The 25,873-nt window shown below is 39.0% G+C and overlaps 1 protein-coding gene across 24 annotated transcripts in view; it reads left to right on the forward strand.

The window, feature by feature from the left end:
* The window catches only part of LOC126278103 (Down syndrome cell adhesion molecule-like protein Dscam2), an 810,453-nt gene that overhangs the window by 743,315 nt on the left and 41,265 nt on the right, over positions 1-25,873 (forward strand). For all 24 annotated transcript variants that reach the window (XM_049977979.1, XM_049977968.1, XM_049977977.1 and 21 more), the window contains exons 31-34: positions 2,432-2,584; positions 9,924-10,129; positions 14,973-15,165; positions 17,119-17,280. In XM_049977979.1, coding sequence (XP_049833936.1) covers positions 2,432-2,584; positions 9,924-10,129; positions 14,973-15,165; positions 17,119-17,280 — 714 coding nt within the window. The remainder of the gene's footprint in view (positions 1-2,431; positions 2,585-9,923; positions 10,130-14,972; positions 15,166-17,118; positions 17,281-25,873) is intronic.

The following is a 25,873-nucleotide window of genomic DNA, read 5'->3' on the forward strand; positions in this document are numbered from 1 at the left end:
TTGATGTTCTGTACAACGCTCTTCCAAAGTATCTGTTGTCTGTCCTACATAGGCCATACCACATTGTGACGGTATTTTGTAAATTCCCACCTTCCGCAGCAACAGATCATCCTTCACCGAACCCAGCAAATCTGAAATCTTAGAAGGCGGAGCATGTCGAATCGGATGTCACTGCTTTGTTTCGACATGCTCTCTCCTCAACTTATTTTATGTTTAACCAGTAATTTTTTGAACAGTCTGACGGTGTCGCCATGGGCAGCCCTCTGTCGCCTCTGGTGGCTAACCTGTTCATGGAGGATTTTGAGGAGAGAGCACTTGAATCAGTGGTTTGTAAATCAACTGTTTTTTGGAGGTACGTCGATGATACTTTCATAGTCTGGCCCCACGGAGAAGAAAAGTTAATGGAGTTTTTTCATCATCTTAACTCCATCCATCAGAATATTCGACTTACCATGGAACTAGAGAAAGATGGTGTCCTTCCATTCCTGGATGTTCTAGTTAAACGGAAGAGTGACGGCTCATTGGGACATTCTGTTTACCGTAAGCCGACTCACACTGATTTGTACCTGCATTCTTCCAGTTGCCATCACCCATCCCAAACCATGGGTGTACTTAAAACCCTTGTGCACAGGGCACACACGGTGTCGGATGCAGAGGATTTGCCTAAGGAAGTTGCACATTTAAGAACGGTGTTCAGGGACAATGGTTACTCGACCCAGCAAATTAACAGGGCCTTCTCAACTAGAGCCAGGAACCGGGAAGTGGATAAAGAAGAGAGTGCGCCAGCCAAGTCTCTAGATTTTCTTCCCTTCGTTGGTAATATCTCTTTTAAAATAGCAAGGATTCTTAATACTTTTCATGTGAAAGTTGTTTTTCATCCGCCTTCTAAGATTTCAGATTTGCTGGGTTCGGTGAAGGATGATCTGTTGCTGCGGAAGGTGGGAATTTACAAAATACCGTCACAATGTGGTATGGCCTATGTAGGACAGACAACAGATACTTTGGAAGAGCGTTGTACAGAACATCAACGTTGCACTCGTCTACTGCAACCCAGTAAATCTGCAGTTGCGGAACATTGTATTTCTAACGGACATTCAATGGAGTACGACAAAACTTCGATTTTGGCCACAGCAACAACTTTTTGGGACTCCATTATTAAAGAATCCGTTGAAATACGCATTGCTGGGAATTTAATGAACCGGGACAGTGGTTACCAATTGAATAATGCTTGGAATCCCATCATCACAGAAATTTTCTCGAGACGAAGACGCCAGAAGACATTGATACCTGCTGCCAGCGACAATACCGAGGGCACCTGAGTTTCGCAGTTCCACCAGCGAGGGCGCTGTTGCTGGGCGGTGTGGTCCCTCTGTCTCCGCGACTGCAACGCATGCGCAGCAGTACTATCAGTGCCCTATATAAGACGGAATGGAGAATGTCTTCGTCAGTCCTCGTTCAGCTCACCTGAAGATGGCTGGCACTTGTCCAGCCGAAATATCATGCGAAGAAGTTTACGACGACCGGCTGCAAGCCCGAAATCTATTTGAACAATTGATTCGCCGGGAAAATTTTAAATTTCATAGTGTTCCAAAGAACAGACACCATATCCATGTAAGTATATCATTCTGGCAATACCAGCCATGACATTTTCTACTGTGTGCGTGCACACATATTCCCTGAACTCTTACAGGACTCGGTAAGAATGTCTTCCACGAGTAATGTGTTGGAGTGGGATACCATGACTGTAGTGTGTGGTCATACAACGTGAGAATGTGGGTCTCATGGGAGTCGTGCTCGAGATAGTCCCTGCAGTCACGCTATCCTCTGTTGATATGTATCAGTGCCCGTCATCAGCTGAAGGTATTAATATAATTCTAATTTCGTTCTAGACAGCTGCAGGTCATCAATGGTGTCTGTTCTTTCAGACATGTCCGAAAGAACAGACACCATATCGGTATAAGTATATTAAACTTATTTGATTTTCACTTCTTATGAATTTTACACATCAGACTTAAATTACTGAAGTTTATAAAAAACTTTTTAAAAATTAATCCACATTTTCTTAAGTTGTAAATGATGACAGTTAAGCAATGTTTTAAAATAGTACTAGTGATGGGCCCTCAAACAATAAACTGAAAGAAACACTATCGTAAGAACACATCCACATACTACTTGAATGTTCCGCGTCTGCACCAGTGCATTGTGATAATATTATGTTGCAGATGTTTGGTATCATAAGCTTCACAATGTTTAATTTTGCTTTGTCTTGAGAAGCTTCATTTTATACAGCTGTAAATGTTTGTAGTGATTGATGTTCATGTGTTTATTTTAATATGAGATTTTTTGTTTGGCTTTGTTTATTGATGCATTTGCTCATCCATTCCTTCCTATCCCATTCCATATTCCACTTTCTGTCTCACCGGGTGTTCAGGTCACCCAGGCTCATTTCGCAGTCATGCTACCTGGGATCCCCGCCATCCCAGGCACATGTATGAGGAACTCAGCCTGCATCCCCCTGGTTCGGGCATCCGTAAGTTCTCAGGCCACCCCGGATCTGATGAAGCTCTCTACAGCCGTGCTGGAGGTGAGTCCGTGATGCTTCCCTCCAATGAAATCTGCTGCACAGCAGATGTTTACTTACCCACAGACTGAACCATTTCTAGTCTTGGAGCTTTTTGGAGAATTATATTCTCCTTTGACCTTCACTGACTGTTACTCATCATTTCTCTGTGGGCAGTAATGAAAATTATCTTTTGGAATCTGTTGGAATAAGTTCTGGAGTTAACTAATGAGTAGTATTCTGCATTGCGGTAGTAAGAGAAAACTCATTTCTCAGTTAAAAAAATGTTAATAGTACATAAATTCACAATAGTTAATTAATATGACATATGGTAAGTCAATATAATAAGTTACTCATTCATATTGTGCTGAAAGAATGATATTGTCTAGGGATGCTGATAGGACACTTGCTTACAAAGTGAATATGTAGCCGGAAAGGTATTTTAATACCAAGTGGAATCTCTCTCTCTCTCTCTCTCTCTCTCTCTCTCTCTCTCTCTCTGACAGTCAGGGCTAATAGGATTTTAGAATGCTTATTACATAATGGAACTGCAGCTTCTAAATTTTGTTAGTGTTATTCCTCTTATAAAAATTGAATATTTTAATTTTAGCATTGTACTTGTATCTATACTAAGTCTGTTCAACAAATTCCTGAGCTTTGTCCACGAATTTTTTCTGTGCATACCTTTTACTTATAGTACATGGCCTCCTCCACAGTTGATACACCATTCCCAATGCCATTTCCAGTTCTGAAAGCAATCTTAGTACACCTCTCGCTGGATGAAGCAAAGTGCTGTCTGCAAATCTTTTATCTCCCCTATTGTTGGAAATATTTGTCCTTTCAATGGGATTTTCAACTTTGGAAAAAAAAAGGATCCACAGGGGCCAGGTCTGGAGAGTATGGAGGATGATTTTATTTTTTGTGCAATAGTGATGCACTCACAGGGATGACTGTGTGGGTGCATTATCGTGAAGCATCGGCCATGAATTGTCCACCACATTTCAGCCCATTTCTTTCTCACATTTACTTGCAGGCATTGCAACACACCCCAATGATACCCTCAATTAACAGTTTGTCCTTGTGGCGTAAATTCATGGTGAACTAATCCTTCAAAGTCAAAGAAAACTGTCATATCAACATGGCTTTGACATTTGACCTGACCTGGCAAGCTTTTTTTGGTCTTGGAGAACCTTTCCTTACCCATTGTGAAGACTGAACCTTGGTCTCAACATCATAATCATAGAAACATGTCTCATCACCTGTTCCGATTCTGTTAAGGAATCTCTCTTTCTTATTCACATGATCCAAAAGCCCTTCACAGATTGTGATGGAAAGGTCTTTCTGGTCTTGACTCATGAGCCATGGGACGAACCTAGTGGCAACACGATGCATTCCAAAATGTTGTGTCAGGATTTCATGACATGATCCAACTGAAGTACTATATTCTTCTGAAATCTCTCAGACAGGCAGTCTGCGATTGGCATGTACAATTTTGTTGATGTTCCTGACATGAGCATTGTCAATAGACATCCAAGGACCTCCTGAATGAGTGTAATTTTTAACTTTCATCCAGCCATTTTTAAATCATGTGAGCCATTCGTAACACCAAGTACAGCTTATGCACTCATCACTGTAGGCTTTTGCATCATTTGGTGCATCTATGTAAAGGTTTTCTTGAGTTCCACACAAAATTTCAAGCAGATGCATTGCTCCTCTAACTCCACCATCTCAAAATTCACAAACAGTGTGACACAACATTCTACTCATTACAGTACTGAATAATAACTAACAGACATGCAACAAGGAAACTTCTGGCAGTTGTGCATTGAACACAGGAATGTGCAGGGATACCAACTGTATTTCACTCCAACACACCACTGCTGTAAAATTATGAATGGTCTTTTTATTTTTTATTTTTTTATTTATTTATTTATTTTTTAACAGACCTTGTATATTAAAAGGGAAAAAACTCATGTTGTTAGCAGATTGATTGGTTTCTGCATTGTATGACTTTTGTTTCTTCACTCCTGTAAAGCTGATCCTATAAGACAGCAGCTAAGTACCCACCAGTAATTTGTCCCGGTGGTGAACACTGAAGTGTAAAGATCAGTTGTGCTTGCGTAATAGTACAAGTATATATATCACTAATTTGTTACAAGCATTTCATAAGTATCTGTTGACTCAAACATGTCTCAAAACAGTTTCCTTATGATACAGTGTATCCAATTGAAATCTAATTTATTACCACAGCATTATCACACACTATCTGAGAGTTACCACATCTTATGCACATTTAGTACTTACGAATGATTCAGAATATTTTCTCGTATCTGGCATTTAATCAAGTATAGCAGCAGTTCTGTTTCTCAAACAAATTTGTTTGCATGTGTCAATATAGCATTCCGTACAAGTTAATCTGATGAATGCAAATGGATGCAGGTGATTGAATTTCTGCCAGTCTTTTTATTGGAACTTCGTAAATTGTAATCTTTTCTTTTCTTTCTTTGTTTTTCTTCTCCATTGTAGTCATACAAGAATGCATTACCAATGTGGGCGCGCGCGCGCGCGCACACACACACACACACACACACACACACACACACACACACACACACACTTCTTTAATCTTTTAATTATATCATTTCACTTGCTGTTCCCTCTGTAAGGTGGAAAATGAGAATATTGTAAAAAATGGTATTCTTTCCCGGTTTGAGGCTGTTGTCAGATTTGTAGAAAACTCCATTTGCATCAGTGTAGTTAATTTTAGGACAATAATGATCATTCTGTGTATTTTTGCCTAGGTTTATCAGCTAAGAAGAATAGTTTTTTTCTATATTTTAGACAATAATCATCTCACCAAAAAGTTAGCAGTTACAAATGCCGTTAAAACTGGTGAATTTGTGCAAAAGTTCTAAAACCTCTACAGAGTATGTTCTTCTCTACAATACTCCTGTAGGCACACATAAGCAAAATTGTTTTAAATTTCCAGTTTTGTTGTTTCTAGTACAGCTTTTGACATAAGGATTTACTGGGAGAGTCAGGTTGCCATGTTCACAGAATATACCTCCATTCCTTCTTCTTGCAAACTACAGAAGGTAGGCCGTGTCATTCAGTAGGTAATACAGTATATATGTGTTGGCTACAAAAACTGCACTGGCATTCTGAAGCTTGATGATGAATAAACTTATTTAGTTTGATTTTCCACTGGCTAATAAGTGCCATTTATGTACAAACAGCACATCTTTCTTTTGTAATTAATCTCTCGATATAATAGGGACATTCAATCCACAACATTTTCCTATTTTTGTTTCTTGTATCCAAAAATGTAGCTAAGAAGATTTACTAATTTTTATCTTTGTCAAGCAGATGAAGTATAACTCCTTTCTTATGTGTGTGTTGCATGTGTAGATTCAAATGGAATAGTGTAGTTTAGGAGAATGCAGAGTAGTGTGAATGTTTTCCATGTTCTTCTGTAGTCACATTAGCATTTTTTTTAGTTAAATAAATATGAAGATGTTACCTTATGTCATTTCCTCAAAAGCTTCATGGTCATACTATGTGTCAAATACTTACATATTATTGCAGGCATGTGATCTGTATGCTTTTAAGTGTGGTATACTTTACACAAGATGTATACACAACTGGTGTAAAATAATATCACATTTTATTTTAAAAGATCTATATTAATGATAATTGGTAAAGTGTGTTTTACATTCATACAATAAGAAAACCAAACAATTTTAGCTCCCAGATTTACATATGATATATAATTAGTAGAATATGTAAATTTATAAAATTGAAGTAGAGATGGAGGAGTAAAGCCAACAACAATAATTCATAAAAATGATGCTCAATCTGTAGCTTTTAGGTGTATATGTTGTTTGCTGGGAGGCTAAACGTGATGAAAGTCAGTTCACTGCTCTGAAAGATTCTTTTTGTAACTTGATATTTGTACAGGTTTGGTTATCTTGAAATATGTCAGACTACCATATATTCCATTTTTCTGTATATAGCTATCAAGAATGATAAGCTACATGAAGGTATTAAAACATAATAGGTATATGGCTATACTGAAACATCAGTGCTAAGTAACGTATAACCCATTTAAATTTATGGTTCATGATTTAAGAATGAAGGAGACAGCTCATCAAATAAAGAAGTGTTGTGTCAGATGGGCTGGATAGAGGGAGAAAAGAGGTGGGAAGCAAGAGGGACAGTCAGAGAAGCACAACTGACAGCTCAGAGGGAGGCAGTAGGTGTGCAGAATAGGAATGCTTGAGGGAGAGGCAGCAGGTGGGACAGGAATGTGACATACTAGAGCCGGTGAGTTCCTGCAGCACAAGGTGCTGCTGACATGAAGGAGTAGATTGGGAGGGAGTTCAGTACAGAGGAAGGGGAAACTATTCTGTAGATGGCGTGGGGACAGTCAGTTGGCAATGATTGAGGCCAGGTGGATTATAGGAATGTATGATCTGTTGAGAGAATAACTCCCATCCCAGTAGTTAAGAGAATCTGGTGTGAGAGTGGGTGAAGAATGTAAGGATGCCACTAAACTCGAGCTCATTGTGCTCGGCAGCACATTTTGCCACTGGTTGGTCAGCTCTACTCTCAGCCACAGTTTGGTCAAAGCCATTCATTCTATTGGACAGCTGGCTGCTGGTCCTGCTCACATACAGTACTGTGTAGAAATTGCAACACAGCTGGAATACACCATTGCTGTTTTTACATGGGATCCTGCCTCTGAAGGATTGATAAGCCAGTGATGAGAACAGAATAGGAAGCACTGAGTGGGGGAATTTTGGACCCGGGCCTTCCACGGGGATATGACCCCAGTGGCAAGGGGCTGGGTGGGAGTTGGAATGGCGTTGGGATGGATCGGTATTTGCAGGTTGTGTGGGTGGTAGAATACTGCTTTCAGAGTGGTGAGTAGTATTGTGGGTAGGGTGCTTCCGGGCACAATCGTAGAGAGTTGTAGCCCTGACATAGGACTTGCTTCATTTGCCCCAGACTTGTATGGTATTGGGTCGGGTGCTCCATTGCAGCTGGTTGTTGGATGTGGCGGGAGAATTAGGGAGACCTGAGGATATCATGTGAAAAAACTGTTTGCGGAATAGGTTTGGGGGATAGTACCTTTTTGTGAAGGCCTTAGTGAGTCCTTCAGAATACTAGACAAGGAAATTTTCATCACTGTAGATACACCATCCAAAGGTGGCCTGGCTATACGGGAGAAATATTTTGGTATTGAAGAGATGACTGCTGTCAAAATTAGGTATGAGTACAGCCATCAGATAGGTGACGGTCAACTTCAGGAAGGTGGCACATTGGGCTGATAGAGGGACCATACAAATTCCCCTCACCAATTTGATTGACAGGGTGTGTAAGGTCCAACTAGGACTTCAGTGTATGTAAACAGGAAGACACAACTCTCAAATGTTTTCTAGAAAATTTATGCATGCTTATGTACTTCATAGTAGTGTTAGCAGTTGAGGATTGTGCAGCCAAGTGAGGAAGTGCTTAGTTTCAGAAGCTCAAAGTCTGTGGATCGATTCTCACTCCTTATACTCTCTCTCTCTCTCTCTCTCTCTCTCTCTCTCTCTCTCTCTCTCTCTCTCTCCCCCTCCCCCTCCCTCCCCCCCCCTATCCCCACCCACCCATACCCACCTCCTTTTCTTCTTCCTCATTATCACGCAATCATAACAACAGATATGCATGGTACACCATGAAATTGTGTGATGACTGAGAACTGTTTACCAATGTAAACCAAGTTTGTTTTGCAATACACACATTGAAGAAAACATCTGCATGCAAAGTTTCAGTGTTAAATACAAGTGCCGTACATCACAATAATTATTGTTTTCCATGTATCTATGATCAGCATCATCCCGATCTGTGCAGTGCTCCGTAAGTTACACATTCTACTTGTCATGCCTGTAGATACAGTAACATAAATACAATGACAATACTGATTTGACTGAAAGTTTTTGTATACCCTTTTTTCCAGTCTCCTTACAAAAACTTGTTCTCCTGTTTTCAGAATAAAGATTATGAAAACAATAAACTAATCAGTCAATAATGATAATTTGCACAGCTGTAATAATTATGTGGCAGGAGGGGGACCCGGGGGGAGGGGGAGGGGGGCGCAGGCAGAAAGATTTGACTCATGGACTTTGTGCTCCTTGCTCCTGTTATTATGCACTTGACAGACTTTCCTGGTTGCAGATTCCTTGAGTATCACCACCATACAAAATATGTAAGTATGCATGGCAGTCATGCCCTACACATCCTGTTAATATAAATTAAATCAGTGAGGAGAAATTCCTATGGTCCTCTTGTGAGGATGGCCAGGTAAAGTGAATGGAAGAAAAGGTTTTGAGGATGTAGGGGGAATGAGGGTAAGGTGTCGTGGCCCTGGATTCAAATCAGGAGATATCGTCAATGAACCTAAACCAGACAAGGGGTTTCTGGTTTCCGAAGACTGGGAAGGTTTCCTCTGGATGTTCCATAAATTAGCATATGAGGATGCTGAGGTGTGGGCAGTTTGTATGCTGATGATTTGTTTATATGTCTTCCCCTTAAAAGAAAAGTATTTACATCTGAGGACATAATTGTTTAACTGTGTAATGAGGTAGTTTGTTTGAAATCAGAAGGACATTCGCAAAGGCAGTGTTCGATAGCAACAAGACCATTGGCATGGGAGATATTGGTGTAAAGGGAGATGTTATCAACAGTGATGATTAGGGATCCAGGTTAATAGGAGGAAGATGATCAAGAATTCATTAAGGAAATTCTGTATGTCTTTAACATGAGAGGCTATGCTACAACTTATTGGTTGAGAAGAGCAGAGATGGTTTTGATAGGAGCACAGCAATGAGCAACACTGGAGTGTTCAGGATTGTTAGATTTATGGATTTTTGGAATTGTGTAGGAAGTAGTTGTGCAAATGTTATTGGAGTGAGGATGAAGATGGCTCCTGCAGTAGGAGTTGAAACATCAGGGGATTTCTGGATTGACTACAGCCTATCAGCCCAGAAATTTTACGTGACGATAATAGCACCTGTTACCATACTTTCATCTTCCTCCCTCCTTCTTATATGGAGGCATCATTGAATGAACTGTACACTGTATGCTATTTTCGGTAAAATTTATTTTCATATGTAAAATATTTGAAAATGTTTTCATACATTTGTTTCAGTACAGTTAAATTTTGACAAAATAGGTTTCTTGAATCAAGGACATTGATACAGCATCTATCCATTTCAAAGTTTGTATGAATAGTTTACATTTCCATAATGTTTGCTGTGAACTCTGATTTTTCTGTTGACAATTTGTGAACATGTCTACCCAGCTGACTTCTCATTTTCAGGCATGGAGGATGAGATATGCCCCTATGCTACATTCCATTTGCTAGGATTTCGTGAAGAAATGGATCCCAACAAGGCAATGCAGTTTCAAACCTTCCCACATCAAAATGGACATGAACGAGCACACAGTGGTACCATAGGACCAATGGGCCCTGGCAGTATGGCAGGAAATGGTCACATTCATCAGCGAACAGGATCACAGTCGATGGTTTGTGTTTGTATAATTAAATGATGTTGAATTATTCTGCGTGCATATAGCCTTACCTCTGAAAGACTGAAATGTAATCCAGCAACTAGCTGAAACTGTCCACAAATTTTCATTTTTTTGTTTTCTACTTACATCATGATGAAACTCCTTCAGACTTCAAGAACAATTATTCCAATTCCAAAAAAAGGCAGATGCTTGCAGCTTCAGAAACCACAGCTATGAGTATTCATCTAGGGTATTAATAATCACTTCAGCTGTATTTTGATTGTTTATTACTGTACCACTACCGGTTCCATGGTATTAAAGCCACGTTTTCATGTGACGTCTATATAACAATAAATCCAGAAGGAATAACAACCATGACATATACACTGGCATGTCAAATTGTTTTAAGATTTTAAAATATATTAAAAACTTTTTCATGAGAATATCAGAATGTTATTACTCACATGACAAAACATTAGAGTGGAAAAGCTCAAAATGGTTCAAATGGCTCTGAGCACTATGGAACTTAATATTGTTGTCATCAGTTCCCAGAACTTAGAACTACTGAAACCTAACTAACCTAAGGACACCACACACATCCATGCCCAAGGCAGGATTCGAACCTGCGACCATAGCAGCAGCACCGTTCCAGACTCAAGCACCTAGAACCGCTCAGTCACACCAACCAGCTAGAAAAGCTCCACTATATTGGAATTTTGGCAGTTTTTAATCCATGACATACCATCTTTTAGCAGTGTTTTGTATTTGACGGTCAACAAATGTTGGGAAAAAAGATTCCGAGTTTTTCCGCTTTCAAATGTTTTCATAACAGCAACAAATTCAGCATCAAACATTGAAGTTTTGCAAAAAAGAATATAATTGAAATCGATATTTCAGCACTTTATCCATGATGATCATATTTGTGTGGTGTTTCAAAGATGAATTAATGACAGTTCATGGAAATTTGCAGGCAGTCAGTTGTTTTCAGTTGATGGTCTGGAAAAATTGTCACCAGTGAGGTATCAAAATATTGGTTGATGTACATGCAACACCAAGCTTACTACACTCTCATCGAGTCAATGAGATTGACAAAGAGCATAGACAGCATCTGAAGGCAAATCAAATAAGAATTATACAATAAACTTTTTCTGTTAAATTGACCATGAGAACGAACATACTAAGCTGTGCTGTGAAAATGTGCAGTTTTCTTTTCGTTTAAGCAGTCATTTTTAACAGAAAGTTGTGGTAATTGCTCACTTTATAATACTATCCATTTGTAGATTAAAACCTTGTGAGATACTGTCATTAAAGATGCTACCCTCACAAATCCAGCAGCTTTCCCAATTAAGATTCCATTTGCAACAACAAGAAATAAGATAATAGAGGGGGAGGAGGAGATGGACAGAGAAGGGGGAAGGAAATGGTTATGAACAACGAAAAGAGCATATGGACAATGTAGTGAGGGAGGAGGTGGATAAAGATAGTGGGGGTTCAGATATGTAACAGGGAACAGGGTTAGGTGGGGGTTAGCGAAGAAGATTAAGACAAATGCAAGTTTTTTTCAAAAATTAAGGTGACTCTATACTTTTATGAAGAAGTATTTATTTATTCATCAATATTCATGTTTTCCCCTTCAAAGCAACCCCCTCAGTTACAAAACACTTGAGCCAAAGCTTCTTCCAATCCTTTAAACACCTCTGAAAACCAATTTTTGGTGCAGCCTTGAGTACTTCGAGCGATGCAAGTCTATTGCTTCTCGCAAACAGCACATAATGTCAAAGTAATACTCCTTATTGAACATACGATCTTGAGGCAAAAATTCACGATACACTACGCCATGTTAATTGAAGAAAACAGTGGACAACATTTTCAAATTTTATCAAACTTGGTGTGCATTTCTCGGTTTTGGCTTTCCAGGGTGCTTCCATTGGGACTATTGGGCTGTGGCTTCGATGTCATATCCCTGTAAGCTCAGCCCCACTGCACACAGCTTGTCGCCACTTGGTACAGTCACCAGTTGTATTTTCCCACTGACTTGGATCAATGCTGGCCTTGGTCAGATCTGTCTTGCAGACATCCTTGAAGCAAAGGTGTGGTCTTCCTACTGGCGTCACACACTCCCAAAGTTCTCCGTACAACACTTTTTTCAGAATTCACTAAGGATCCACGTGCCTGACATGTCCCAGTCACATTAGACATTGGTGGCTCAGGAGTGCATGAATCCCATTGCCATGATAGTAAAAAATACATTTCTTTCGTTGTTTATTCTTATTATGACAGGCACTCTTGTTGACACCTAACAATTTTGTATGGTGTCTAATGTTTTGCACAGTCTTACACTTCATTCGACTTTATAATTGAGTGAAGTGTGAGACTATGGAAAACATTAGACTCCCTACAAAGTTGTTATGTGTCAAAGAATGTGCCTGCCATAATAAGTATAGACAACAAAAGAAATATATTAAAAACAAAGATTCCAAGACTTACCAAGCGGGAAAGCGCCGGCAGACAGGCACAATGAACAAAACACACAAACACACACACAGAATTACTAGCTTTCGCAACCGATGGTTGCTTCTTCAGGAAGGAGAGGGAAAGACGAAAGGAAGTGGGTTTTAAGGGAGAGGGTAAGGAGTCAAGGAGTCATTCCAATCCCGGGAGCGGAAAGACTTCCCTTGGGGGGAAAAAAAGGACAGGTGTACACTCGTACACACACACACACTTGCTGAGTCGTGATAGGCCCAATAAAAAGATTCACACAATCATAGCTTTTGGCCATTAAGGCCTTTGCAAGCAGTACACACACACTAACTTTTGGATAAAGAGATCAATGAGCTGATGATGCTGCTATAGGTAGTTTTAAAACACAACTAATTTACATTTAATGGGAGATTTTACTTACAACCAGCAGGTCTGGCCATGGGAAGCCCCCTAGCTGGGATTTTATCAGAAATTTTTATGAACTACTTAGAGTCTGATATCTTTGCTAGTGACAGAGAGATTCTTAGGAGAATAAAATTTTACAAAAGATATGTTGATGACATTCTATTAATCACTGATGGTTCTCAAAATGATGTAGACCATTTTTTTTTTTTTTTCAATTTTTAATGGGCTTTACAACTGAGCATGAATCCGATACTAGGTCCTTAAATTTTTTAGACCCCACTTTAACTGTGGTTGACAACTGTATTGAATTTAATATTTTTCAGAAAAATACGTTTTTCGACAATATTATACCTGCAGTCTCGACCCATCCATACACCCATAAGATGACCATTTTTCATTCTAATATTCATCGAGTTACAGCTATCCCTCTTGCAACAGATGTGGTGGAAACTGAACTGGTCACACTTCAGAATATTGCTATAAATAATGGCTATAGGCCTCAGTTGGTAAGACAGATGTATAAAAAGAAAATAAATAAAAATAATATTACGTCTTCCACCTTAGGGGGGGCGTTAGATGACAAACAGGTGGCAACGATATCTGTCCCTTACATAGGCAATATAAGTTACAAATTGGAGTCGCCTATTCTACTAATAATAGTTTACATAGGAATTTAATTCACTCCTTGCAGAGTAAGAGCGATAAACTTTCCCAATCAGGAGTATATAAAATTACATGCAGGGACTGTCCAAAATTTTACATCAGGCAAATGGGGTGAGCTCTGGATCTCAGGTGTAAAGAGCATATTCCTACTAGAAGCGGTGATGGTACTAAGGGCTCTACTTATGCAGAACTCCTTGTGCAAAGCCCTCCAGTTAATATCGAGTTACTTCATGCCGAGGTTAAGGGCTTAAAACAGGATATTTTGGAAGAAATGCGGATCTTTAAGCATGTGCAACATGTTAAAGACAATATTCTTAATGACCAACTCTACTAAAAAAAAGACAATTTTTTGAAGGTTTTTCTCCTTTACTTTGTTCTTCATACTTGTAAATCTGATGATCTGAGGATTATCACATGCACACGGTGATTGGCGAACGCAGTTGGTCAAGCTGTTCATCTTCTTTCTTTTTATCCTCATTTTCCTTTTATGATGAATGTGATTTTAGCCCGTTGAACACCTCATGTTTTATCCCTATATCTTTATTACCACGACGACATTAGATTACATCCCATCTACCCCCCCCCCCCCCCCCCCTTCCCAGTCTAACTACTGGCTTGAGCTCCTCCTGTTGTCATAGGTAGCTTCATATATAAGTTTCTTTACTAGCATAAGCAACCGTGTGCCATTATTTCTAGGTTTCATCTCCTATTTAGCTCGTCTCTTGTTCTATCCATTCAATTTTTTTAGATACGCTGATCACGGTTGGGAATGTATGGGCTATTTAGTCCCGACTCATGTACAAACTTTCTTGCATTCGTATGTGCATGCGCATTCAAGTAACTCCCCTTGTCTTGTGCATGTGCATAGATAGCAGGTCGTGGCCCATCAAACATGGGCCAGTGTGAGGTGGAGTATACATCATTAAGTTAAGTAGTGGGTTTAATATGTGTACTGTTTGTGTTTTACTTTTCTCTTTTGTTTATAAATGTATAGCTATGCTGTTCTTTTAATCATTGTCAAAGGTCTTCTTAGGCACTTTTGGGTTTTATTGTTGTTCTGAAGAAGGTTTAGTTATCTACACCAAAACCTGGGTGAACGCTGAACACTAGGTGCTTTTTTCGCAATTGAGGCAGGTTTTTAGTTTTTTAATATGAAAAAAGGAAGGAATATGTAAACTGAAATGCTTTTATTTCCTCTATTCTCATCAGCTTGGCAAATATTTTAAATATATATGCTACATGAAACACTGTTAAATGATGTTGACTGAAACACACAACAGTATGTGAATTATGTAATCTCTCCTTCCAGCCTAGAACTAATGGTCGCTATTCACGAGTAAATAGCCAGAATGGCCCTGGATCCAACTTTTCTCCTGGTCCAGAATATGATGATCCAGCAAACTGTGGTACAGAAGAAGACCAGTATGGCAGCCAGTATGGACAATATGGAGCCCCATACGATCATTATGGAAGCCGTGGCTCAGTAAGCAGAAGGAGTGTTGGTAAGTTAATTTCACCATTTAATAAATTTCAGGCTTGAATTTTGATGACAAGTGAGTCAAAGAAAACAGAATATTTTTTGCACAAATAAAACAGGAAGTGAGTTATTCTTGTAAAATATTAAACTGCTTTTAAGTTTCTCAGATAATGTTCTTGAAACAACTCACCATTTTCTTGTACCAATTTGACTGTAAGAAGCTGTTGCAATGAGCATGTTTATATAAAATCTGGTATAAAACGTGCAGTCAGTAGGAGTGCAGGGGCTGTAACACCACCACACACAAATTTAACATACATTGCCTAGTAGAAGAGATTAACTACAGATCACTCACTTTGTACATCACAGACCCCAACTCCTGCGGCCAGACGAATATTTAACTCCTCACTTTGAGCTTTTGTTAGTTTGTTTTGACTAGCTACCTCTGTGACAGAGAAGGCCTAGTGACCTCAACACAGGAGGGGCTTGTTTTACTGGGCTGTTATTGTGTTTCTCTGTGAATTAACTATAAATACTTTAACTTCCTTTTCATTAGTGAGTCTCAATTATACAGGTAACTGAGAGGATCTCCTTCATTTCTTCATTCTTCATGGCATGACTCAAGACAGAGGTAGGCTAGAATGGATTTTTCTGGTTGACCTTGTCTTCCTCAATGTTGTTCATTGCAGCTGTCTTTAATCGTACCTAATATCTGGCTGATGCACAGTTTCCTAAAGTGACAAAAATGTTATATACTCTTGGCCACTAATCAACATAAATTTGGGATATCAGCTCAATAAAGGCTGGAAACCTACATTTATAGTTACTATAACTTCACCAGATGTTGAGGAATGAATTCAGCAATAACACACTGTTGAGGAGCTGAATTCCAGAGGGTCAGGATGAATACTTGTAACATGCCCAGGCTCATACATGGGCTTCTGTGGCCTGACAGTGACTTGTTCACAGCTTGGCCCAGGGTTCCTAGATTGTTTCTCTGGTGAAGGACTGTGGATGACAGCGTCCTCTCCTCCTAATGATTGTATACTTCGGAGAGCTACTGTATAAAAAGACTCACCACTATAGCTCTCTACCATCAAACTAGCACATGGAGGTGATGAGCAGCTGCTTCACAGTTTTATTGTGAAGTTTTTGCAGCAATATTTAGTATGATGTCTGAGAATCATATAAGCAGTTGACAAAGTGACAAAACAAATGTCAAATTGAACTATTAAATAAAAATGGGCAAACATGAGCACTCACCTACAGATGTGTAACATATAGTTTATAGACACACATAACAGCACAGATGTTTAATTAGATATCAAACTAACACTCTTTCTCTAGTGTAACCAATATATTTTCCCACCTACCCACACACACACACACATGCACACTGGCTGTGACATCCCTTGCCGAGGCTGTGCCATCACTGTCAGTGCCCCAAAGACAAGAGCAAATGTATGTCAGTAAAAATAGTATCTGGTAAGGTAATTAAGTCTTTGTGCTGTTAAGCAATCACCAAACATTATTTACCTGTGGGTGAATGATTCCTTTTACTTTTTGTTATTTATTGTTTCTATCGTGGAATTTCCATCATTAAAATTAGATGTAGTCTCTAAAACTTCCAAACTTACTTATCATTATCAGATAGTGGTACACTTAAATTTAAGCATTCATTAAATTAAAGTATGTGAATATATAAGGTAGGTTTTTTAATGTGTCACTGAAATTGTCTATAATACCTTTTCCTGTTACTGTTCAGAATTTAAATTTCTGAATCATATTTCTGAGTTGGATTCAGATTCATGGTCACATTGACCACTTGCTTTCTAGCCTGCGTGATATGTGTAATAAATTATTGACATTCTAAACAGATGAAATTGAACATTCCAGACTTTTATCTAAAATATTAACCATTCTGCTGTGTTGTTTTGGTTAGTGAAATAATTTAAAAATGCCTTACATTTTATAACAGGTTCTGCTCGCAATCTGCCAATGTCTGGGAGTCCGGAACCACCACCTCCTCCACCTCGTAACCATGACCCAAATAACTCATCTTTTAATGACTCTAAAGAGAGTAATGAAATATCAGAGGCTGAATGTGATCGTGACCAACTAGTAAATAGAAATTATGGAGGTAAGTTGTAAAAATGGAAGAACAAAAATAAATAACATTTTTGTTCAGTTCCACAAATGATAACTGAGAAATGTTAGCTCTTATCAGAAACTTTACCTGTTTTAATTTCACACATACTTACAAAATTTCTCTTTTTGTTACACTATTTTAGCAATAACTTGAAGAAATACACGTAGCTCTAAAATAGTTTATTCCATATTGATTTTCCAAACTATTTCATGATGAGAATATTTACATGCTACTCTACATTTATCCCCATTTGAGCTATACGGAAGGGAATTAAGCAAAATAGTCTAGTCAGGATAACCAAAATGGTTCCTTCACATGCCAAATGTTTCATAACATTTTTAGACGCAAGTTTCTTTTCTGGATAAGGACATTTTCTCTTTTAGTTTGGGTTTTGATTTATATTATCAAAGAAAATTTTATTTTATTTTATTTATTTATTTTTTTCTCCAAGAAACAACTTGGTCAGCCTTTAATAGAGAATTATTTAGAACAATAGGAATTATAAGATCTACCAAGCATGGGAGCCACAAAAATTATTAGGATATAATTTGTGGGTACAGACGTGTTGCTTAATAGTGTTTCAGATGTATTCCATTGGTTTTTTGGCAAAAACATTAACATAATTGATCATCTTGCTCCTTGGACCATTGTGGCACAATTCTGGTCTTGTGGCATGGACAGTTATCTTGCTGGGAGATGCCATTGCCATCAAGGAAGAAATAAAGCATGCAATGATGCAGGTGATCCTCAGTAATGTTCACATAATCTGCAACTGCATTTGATTACTACCACAGATCCCATGGAAGCCCTGATGAATGTCCGCCATTGCATAATAGACCCCACTGGTGTGCCTCCACACCACAGTGCTAGCTCGGAGAAGCTGTTTCGCATGGGTGATGGCATATCTGGTCATGCCCACGAAGCTGTTGTAACATGAAATGTGATTCAGCTGACCAGGTGAAAGGTTTTCATTGATATTTGATCCAATCTTGATGTTCCTATGTCCACTGCAGTCATGACTGATTATGTCATTGGCTCAACAAGGGAACATGTAGGGATCGTCAGCTGCACCTCGTATGAACTGTGTGTACCGAACAGTGTGTTCCAAAACACTTGCGCCTACACTATCATCTGACTGAAATTACTTTGTGATTGACAGATGGAAGTAGTGGGGACCATAGTTGCCAGCTCATGTACAACACAGCACAGGTTCATGTGATCGATAGGTGCACATGCACCACAAAAGAAAAAAAGTTGTTTACCTACAGACTGTTTGCAACGTCTTTGCAGGCAGTGAGAACGGCGATGGTGGGGGCTGCTGCTGCTTCTGCTACTGGTGCTGTAGATATGGTGCTGCATTAAGATATCACAGTCACATGTTATAAATGAATAACAGCTATAGGACAAGCATTTGGTCACACACATGACACATAGCAACAAATTGTCCAAAGTAGCGGAGAAAGCTGTTTGGTGTGAACACAGCTAAATTACTTGTAACCTACAGAACACTAACAAATGCACAGTAGTTAGATCTGAAACAGTTTCACTGCCATCAGTGTAGTCAGTAGAAGTGCTTTCAGAATTTAATGAAATAACATATTATTCTACATTATTTTCCACTACACCTTCATTCTCCCATCTTTCATTATTTCTTCCTTTGTGTGTCTTACAATCTGACGATGAAGTACTGTTCATAACTTTGTTTGTCATTCTTTTCACTTCTGCCAGCATACATTTTTTGTTGTTCTTGCCCCATAATCCTTAACTTGAGCCCACATGAGTTAATTGAAATTGAAATGGCATTGATATGATGACTAGTCCATTTACAACCTATAAAGGTGAGCAGTGGGACTTGGTAATTTACTGTTTTTGCAGTTGTTCAGAATATGAATATTTTGCTGTAGTAGACAATCGATAAAGTCTTTGTTTTCTGGAAGTTGCTGTAGGCACATTATCATTGATAGTTGAATGATATGAGGCATTGTCCATAACTGTTGCTCACGGCTTAAATAAGTTTTTAATGGCTCTTTGATGACAACAAGAGCGCAAAGAACGATTCAGATTCCAGTTCTGTATGCCTTTGGCTGAGACAAGTTCCCATTGCATTTTAATACATTGATCAGAAACTGAAACCGAGGAAGACTCATTTATATAAATTCTCAGCTTTTTACATTTCTGGATGTAGAAATACAATAACAAAGCAGTTTATTACATTGATAAAGGTGTTATAATAACGAAAATGAGAGCTATAATTGTATGACCTGGAAACGTAGATTTCTTAGAGAAAAGCAACAGTAAGCTTAAAAAAAGGTTGAATGTGTATTTGAACTCACAGAATTTCCATTAACAATCCAGTGCTTTTACACTAATGTGTCCATTCCACTTATCTTGTTACAGTACACTGTAACTGTAATACCACCTTAGAGTGCAGAGGTGATTTGTGTGATACATTGCCTGAGAACAGAAACACAGAACATGATTCACGAATTGAGCGTAATCCATGGGAACAACTTTGGCTGTGGTGCACAGTGGCGTACTGCGCTAATATAATTTACATTTACTGAATATTGCAGTGAAATATGGCTCTCCTTACACCCTTAAAAACAATTTCAGTCTGATAGTTGCATGTGCATGTACATGTGACCTAAAGTCCCTTGAACATAAATTGACCACATTTTTCACTGCAAGCTCTCTGAATTAACTAGTAGGTTTCTTAATTTCAAGACATCAGAATAAGTACAACCACTAAAGGCAAACTACAATGTGAGACTATAATTTGCAAAAGAGTCAAAGCTTTTAATCAAATAGTAAATTTACAGTCGTGTGATAAAGAATGAGAATTTGAAATTTTTCTTTTCAAGTTTTTTCGCTTGTTTGCAAGTGATCTCGGAAATTATGAATATTTTTGCTGCAGCATAACAGAACGTGCAGAGACCACTGTGTATTTTGTATTTGGCAGCCCTATCTCTCCCCGCCCACCCTTGCAATCCATGTGGGCTGCATCATGTGGCAAGGCCATGCTGCTTGTGTCCACAAAGCATGCAGCACATTGAGCATGTGGAGCGAGAAACAGCTGCAATTAGCTGACAACAGGGACCTACCACTTGACTTGTACAAAAATTAATCACAAAATAATTTTAATTAGATTATAGCACTGTACTCTGTCATCAGATCTGCCAAAATCACTGCCTCTCCTGCTTTACAGAGTGAGTGAGCCTTCAGCCTACACAATCTGTGATGAGGTATGGACATCAAACTGCGTATTGCCTATCCGTGTTGTCATATCCTTCCACCACCTTCCAAACATGTTCACAACAGTAGCATACAAACAGCCAAACACCTTCACTATTTTAGAGATGTTCACTCCCAGGTGTCAGGCCATAACAAGCTGCCCTTGATTGAACAATGGGAAATGACAGGTGGAATAACAGTCAGGCTGCAGCACCTGGAGATAATGTGCTTGATTTGTATTTGTGTTTTTTCTATTTCAGAAGAACGACTTTTTTGTCTAAAGCTGCATAAATATTTAGCAGTCTTTCTCATTTGTGCATGTCTGTGACTCAAAGCCTTCTCGAAGTGATTGTTGCCTTTTATGAAGGTCACTTGTGTCAGTCAATTTCTTAATCTGTGGCTCGTATCATCACTAGAATGATTGCTCGTCTGCCTTGGCTCCACTTACGTGTATTTCTTATTACATAATGTGCCACTAGTCCTCTTTTCAGAATGCTTGTCATGTTATATCCAGACTGAATTTTAAATCCTCTCTGTTTCAAGCAGCATCAGTTACTTTGCTGCACAAGTAGCAGAACTCATCTACTAATATTACTACTTTCATAATCTAATTCCCTTGGCATCACCTCACATTCCATTACCTTTGTTCTACTTTTGTAGATATTCATCTTATCTCTTCTCAAAACACTACCCATTCCATTCATCTGCTCTTCCAAGTCCTTTGTCATCTCTACTTCATTTGTGGCATTAACGACCATATTATGAAAAGGCTGTATTGCTACTTACCATATAGTGGAGATGTTGGCTCGCAGACAGCTCAGCTAAAAGCCTGCTAAACAAGTAAGCCTTTGGACAAAAGGCGTTCTTCTGAATTAGACTGCATACTCACACACATTCACATGAACACAACCCACACGCACATGGTCACTGTCTCTGGCTACCGAGGTCACATTGTGAGCAACAGCGCACGATGGGAGAAGCAGTCTGGGTAGTGGGGGTAAGGAGGAGGCTGAGATGGGGAGGAAGAGGAAAGCAAAGTAGATGTGGGAGACAATAAGGTGCTGCTTGTGGGAGCATGCAGGGATGTGGTAGAGAGAGGGTAGGACAGCTAGGTACAGTTCGGAGGTTAGATGGAGGGCAGCAGGAGGGGTCGAAAAAAGTGGAAAAGCACAAGAGTAAACAGACTGTGAGTCTTTTGGTGGAACAGAAGGTTGCACAGTACTGGAGTGGGAACAGGAAAGGGGATAGGTGGGTGAAGGACAGTGACTGACGAAGGTCGAGGCCAGGAGGATTATGGGAACGTAGAATATATTACAAGAAGAGTTCCTGCCTATGCAGTTCAAAAAAGCTGGTGTTGATATGAAGGATCAAGAAGCAATCCTCTACTGCTCCCACCGCCCTCTGCCTGACCCGACTGAAAATAGCTGCCTTACCCTCTCCCCATCTTGTTCCTGTCTGCTCCCACAAGCAGCACTTTACTGTCCCTCACCCCTATCCAGCTGTCCCTCCCCCTACCCACCCCATCCTCCTCCTTACCACCACCACCCGAACTGCTTCCCAAATTATGCACAGTTGCTTGCAGTCTGGCCTCAGCATCCGAAGACAGTGGTCGTGTGTGTGCGAGTTGTAATTGCGTCGAATTATGCATCTGTGTTTTCATTTCAGAAGAAAGCCTTTTGGCCAAAATCTCATTTGTTTAGCAGTCTTTCTGTTGTGCCTGGGTGCTACTCAACATCTTCACTATATGGTTAGTAGCAATCTATGCTCTTCATAATATTATCATTACTCCATCATGGATTTGTTATATGTTGCATTTTTAGATGTACTCTTCCTCTCAATTAAATCTGATGATGTCTGTTTTATCCAGAGATTTCTGTTAGACCTTGTCTTTTTTTCTGTTTGATCCTCTGCTGCCTTTACTGTTTCATCTCTCAGAGCTACCCATCTCTATAATATAATAGAGGGAAACATTCTACGTGTATGTTTGTGTTTGTTTGTGTGTCTATCGACCTGCCAGCGCTTTTGTTTGGTAAGTCACATCATCTTTGTTTTTAGATATACATCTCTATAATACAGGGTGATTCAAAAAGGCTACCACAACTTTAAAAATGTGTATTTAATGAAAGAAACATAATATAACCTTCTGTTATACATCATTACAAAGAGTATTTAAAAAGGTTTTTTTTTCACTCAAAAACAAGTTCAGAGATGTTCAATATGGCCCCCTCCAGACACTCGAGCAATATCAACCCGATACTCCAACTCGTTCCACACTCTCTGTAATATATCAGGCGTAACAGTTTGGATAGCTGCTGTTATTTCTCGTTTCAAATCATCAATGGTGGCTGGGAGAGGTGGCCGAAACACCATATCCTTAACATACCCCCATAAGAAAAAATCGCAGGGGGTAAGATCAGGGCTTCTTGGAGGCCAGTGATGAAGTGCTCTGTCACGGGCTGCCTGGCGGCCGATCCATCGCCTCGAGTAGTTGACGTTCAGGTTTCATAACTAACCTTTTTCGTAGAACTCTCCATAGAGTTGATTGTGGAATTTGCAGCTCTCTGCTAGCTCTGCGAGTCGATTTTCCTGGGCTGCGAACAAATGCTTGCTGGATGCGTGCTACATTTTCATCACTCGTTCTTGGCTGTCCAGAACTTTTCCCTTTGCACAAACACCCATTCTCTGTAAACTGTTTATACCAACGTTTAATACACCACCTATAGGAGGTTTAACACCATACTTCGTTCGAAAAGCACGCTGAACAACTGTCGTCGATTCACTTCTGCCGTACTCAATAACACAAAAAGCTTTCTGTTGAGCGGTCGCCATCTTAGCATCAACTGACGCTGATGCCTAGTCAACAGCGCCTCAAGCAAACAAATGTACAACTAAATGAAACTTTATAGCTCCCTTAATTCGCCGACAGATAGTGCTTAGCTCTGCCTTTTGTCGTTGCAGAGTTTTAAATTCCTAAAGTTGTGGTATTCTTTTTGAATCACCCTGTATTGTATTAATGTCTCTTGTTTCAGTCAGTCATTGCCTAATACTCCCTGTGATCATCTTGACGGCTTTTGGTTCTTTCAGTTTATTCAGGCCCTCTCTCCTTAATTTTATACCTGTTGGCTTATTACTTGAAAATTATCCAAATTCTTGTGTCGTCTTGTTGTCACCGCAGGCTTGTACTGTGGGAAGTAAGGAGAGGATGTTGTTTGGTAGCTGGTATTGTCTGCTACAGCACAAACTGCACCCATGTGTTAACAGGGTTCTTTATTCACAAGAACAAGAAGTTACTTGATTTAAGATAGTCCAGGTGTTGTGGTAAAAGCTGTTCTGTAATAGTCCATGTTATTCTCATTGTGAAACACACATCCCACTTCGTACACTACTCTAGTTGCTGGGGACTGACTGGCACTGAGCTAGGGGCCAAGCTAACTGCAACTGCGACTCCCACTGGGCTACAACTGATGACTTGACTTGGTGACTCAGTGGATGAGTGACCGGGCCCTCCAATCTGTGGTGATCTAAATACTGGCGGTCAAGAGGACATTTGTGGCGCATTTGTTGCAAATTTGTGTTTGGCCTCTCTCCTGAAAGGCACACTAGCTCCAGTGCCTTCTATCAATCTTTTCGCAGCCTCTTTGCCAATAAGAGTACTGCTGACAGCTTACGTCAGCACACTAATAATTTTTTTCTTTTTGTACATTGCGTCATTTTTCTTCAAAGACATAGAAATTACAGTAGTTGGTTGTTCATCACTTGTCATTTCCCAATAATTTAATTGTTATCACTTCTTCTGTTATTGTCACAAGAAAAGACGTTACTTATTTTCGTATTGGATTTGTTGTATCACTGACGTATTGATTACTGCATTTGTTATTATATAAAAGGAAAATTAATTTTTGAAAGATAAAGTATTCAATGGAATATATATACATAACATACCAATGATACAATTGTATGTAACATTCCAAAAATGTATTTTGGTATGTACATGAGATGGATAAATTGCAGGGGCTAAGTATTTAAATCAAAATACAGTTTATTCTTGATGGTTCAAGAAGTTGTTTGGTGTACTCTTTTCAACAAAAACAATAATAAATGGTTCTCAGCAGTTCCTTCACGCCACTCCCTTCCATTATAAAAGATACTAGGTAACATCTATCAAACCTTAAGATAACATTTGAAAGTTTGTGATATCTCGGACATTGAAATGCAATTGCTAATCAAATGTTACCACCTAAGTTTTTAATTTATTTCTTCCATTTTTCTCTTTAATTTTAATAAAGTTGAGAAGACAGTGTCTTACTAGCATGAGAGTTTAGGAACACTACAAATGTCAATTGGCAAGGAATATCTTGTGTGACCACTTCAAAAATCAATACCACCCTGGAATATCCGCTAGGAATTTGATAATATTATAAACCCACAACAATTCAGGCAAGGAATAAATGAGATCTTCATAAAATTTATTAATTTATAAAGATGTTTTATGTTGTTTGAATCTAATCCTACATCACTATTTTGCTCAAATAGTTGGAGCTGAACAGTTCCTTAAGCTCCCATTGTGCTGGCGGTGTATTTTGTACTTGACAAATGTTTTGAACTGTAACAATTATACTTTATGGGTTAATCATTGTGCCTATTGAGTAACTGAGCATAAATATCCACATTGCTATAAAGAAACTGAAGTATTGTCCATGAACTTTCAGATGTACACTCATGATGGCTGATGCTTAAAGTATAAATCTTCATTGTAAATTTAACAGACTCCTAATGTGCTAAATAACTTCCAAAAGCCAGAATGTCTTGTAAATATATAGTGACAAATTTTTTTCTGCACTGGCTTCACTTCATTTGTATACTGTGTACAACAGCAGTATACTTTTTCTTCCATTTGCCAATGCCATCATGTTTCCTCTTCAGCACAGTTGTGTCAATGAAAGCACAAAGAGTGCCAGGAGAGAACTCCCCAAGTCCTTTGAGAAAGTGGTCTGGTGGTAGTAATTCACCAGGCACAGACAAAACTCCTGTTAAATCTTATGTTAAGAGCAGTACAGTATGGTCGCTCATTATTATTACACTATTGTTTGTTTCTAAAATAATTGTAAGTGAGCAGAAAATAATCTGAGCCCCTCCCATGTATGAATATTTAAAAGAATAGACACGAAATTGTATTCCAATGTTACCAATAGTTATCTGTTGCAGTCCTTTAGAAAATTTCCTAAAGTGGAATATAATAACTGTTTTTAGAGAAAAAACTTTTCTTTAGAAGTGAAATTGATTTAGGAAGCACCAGTTGTGAAAAGTATAGCTTTCTTCAGTCAGAGTATCTTGCTAATTGTGGGTGCAAGTG

The sequence above is a fragment of the Schistocerca gregaria genome, chromosome 6 (assembly GCF_023897955.1).
Source record: "Schistocerca gregaria isolate iqSchGreg1 chromosome 6, iqSchGreg1.2, whole genome shotgun sequence".
NCBI classification, from domain to species: Eukaryota; Metazoa; Arthropoda; class Insecta; order Orthoptera; family Acrididae; genus Schistocerca; species Schistocerca gregaria.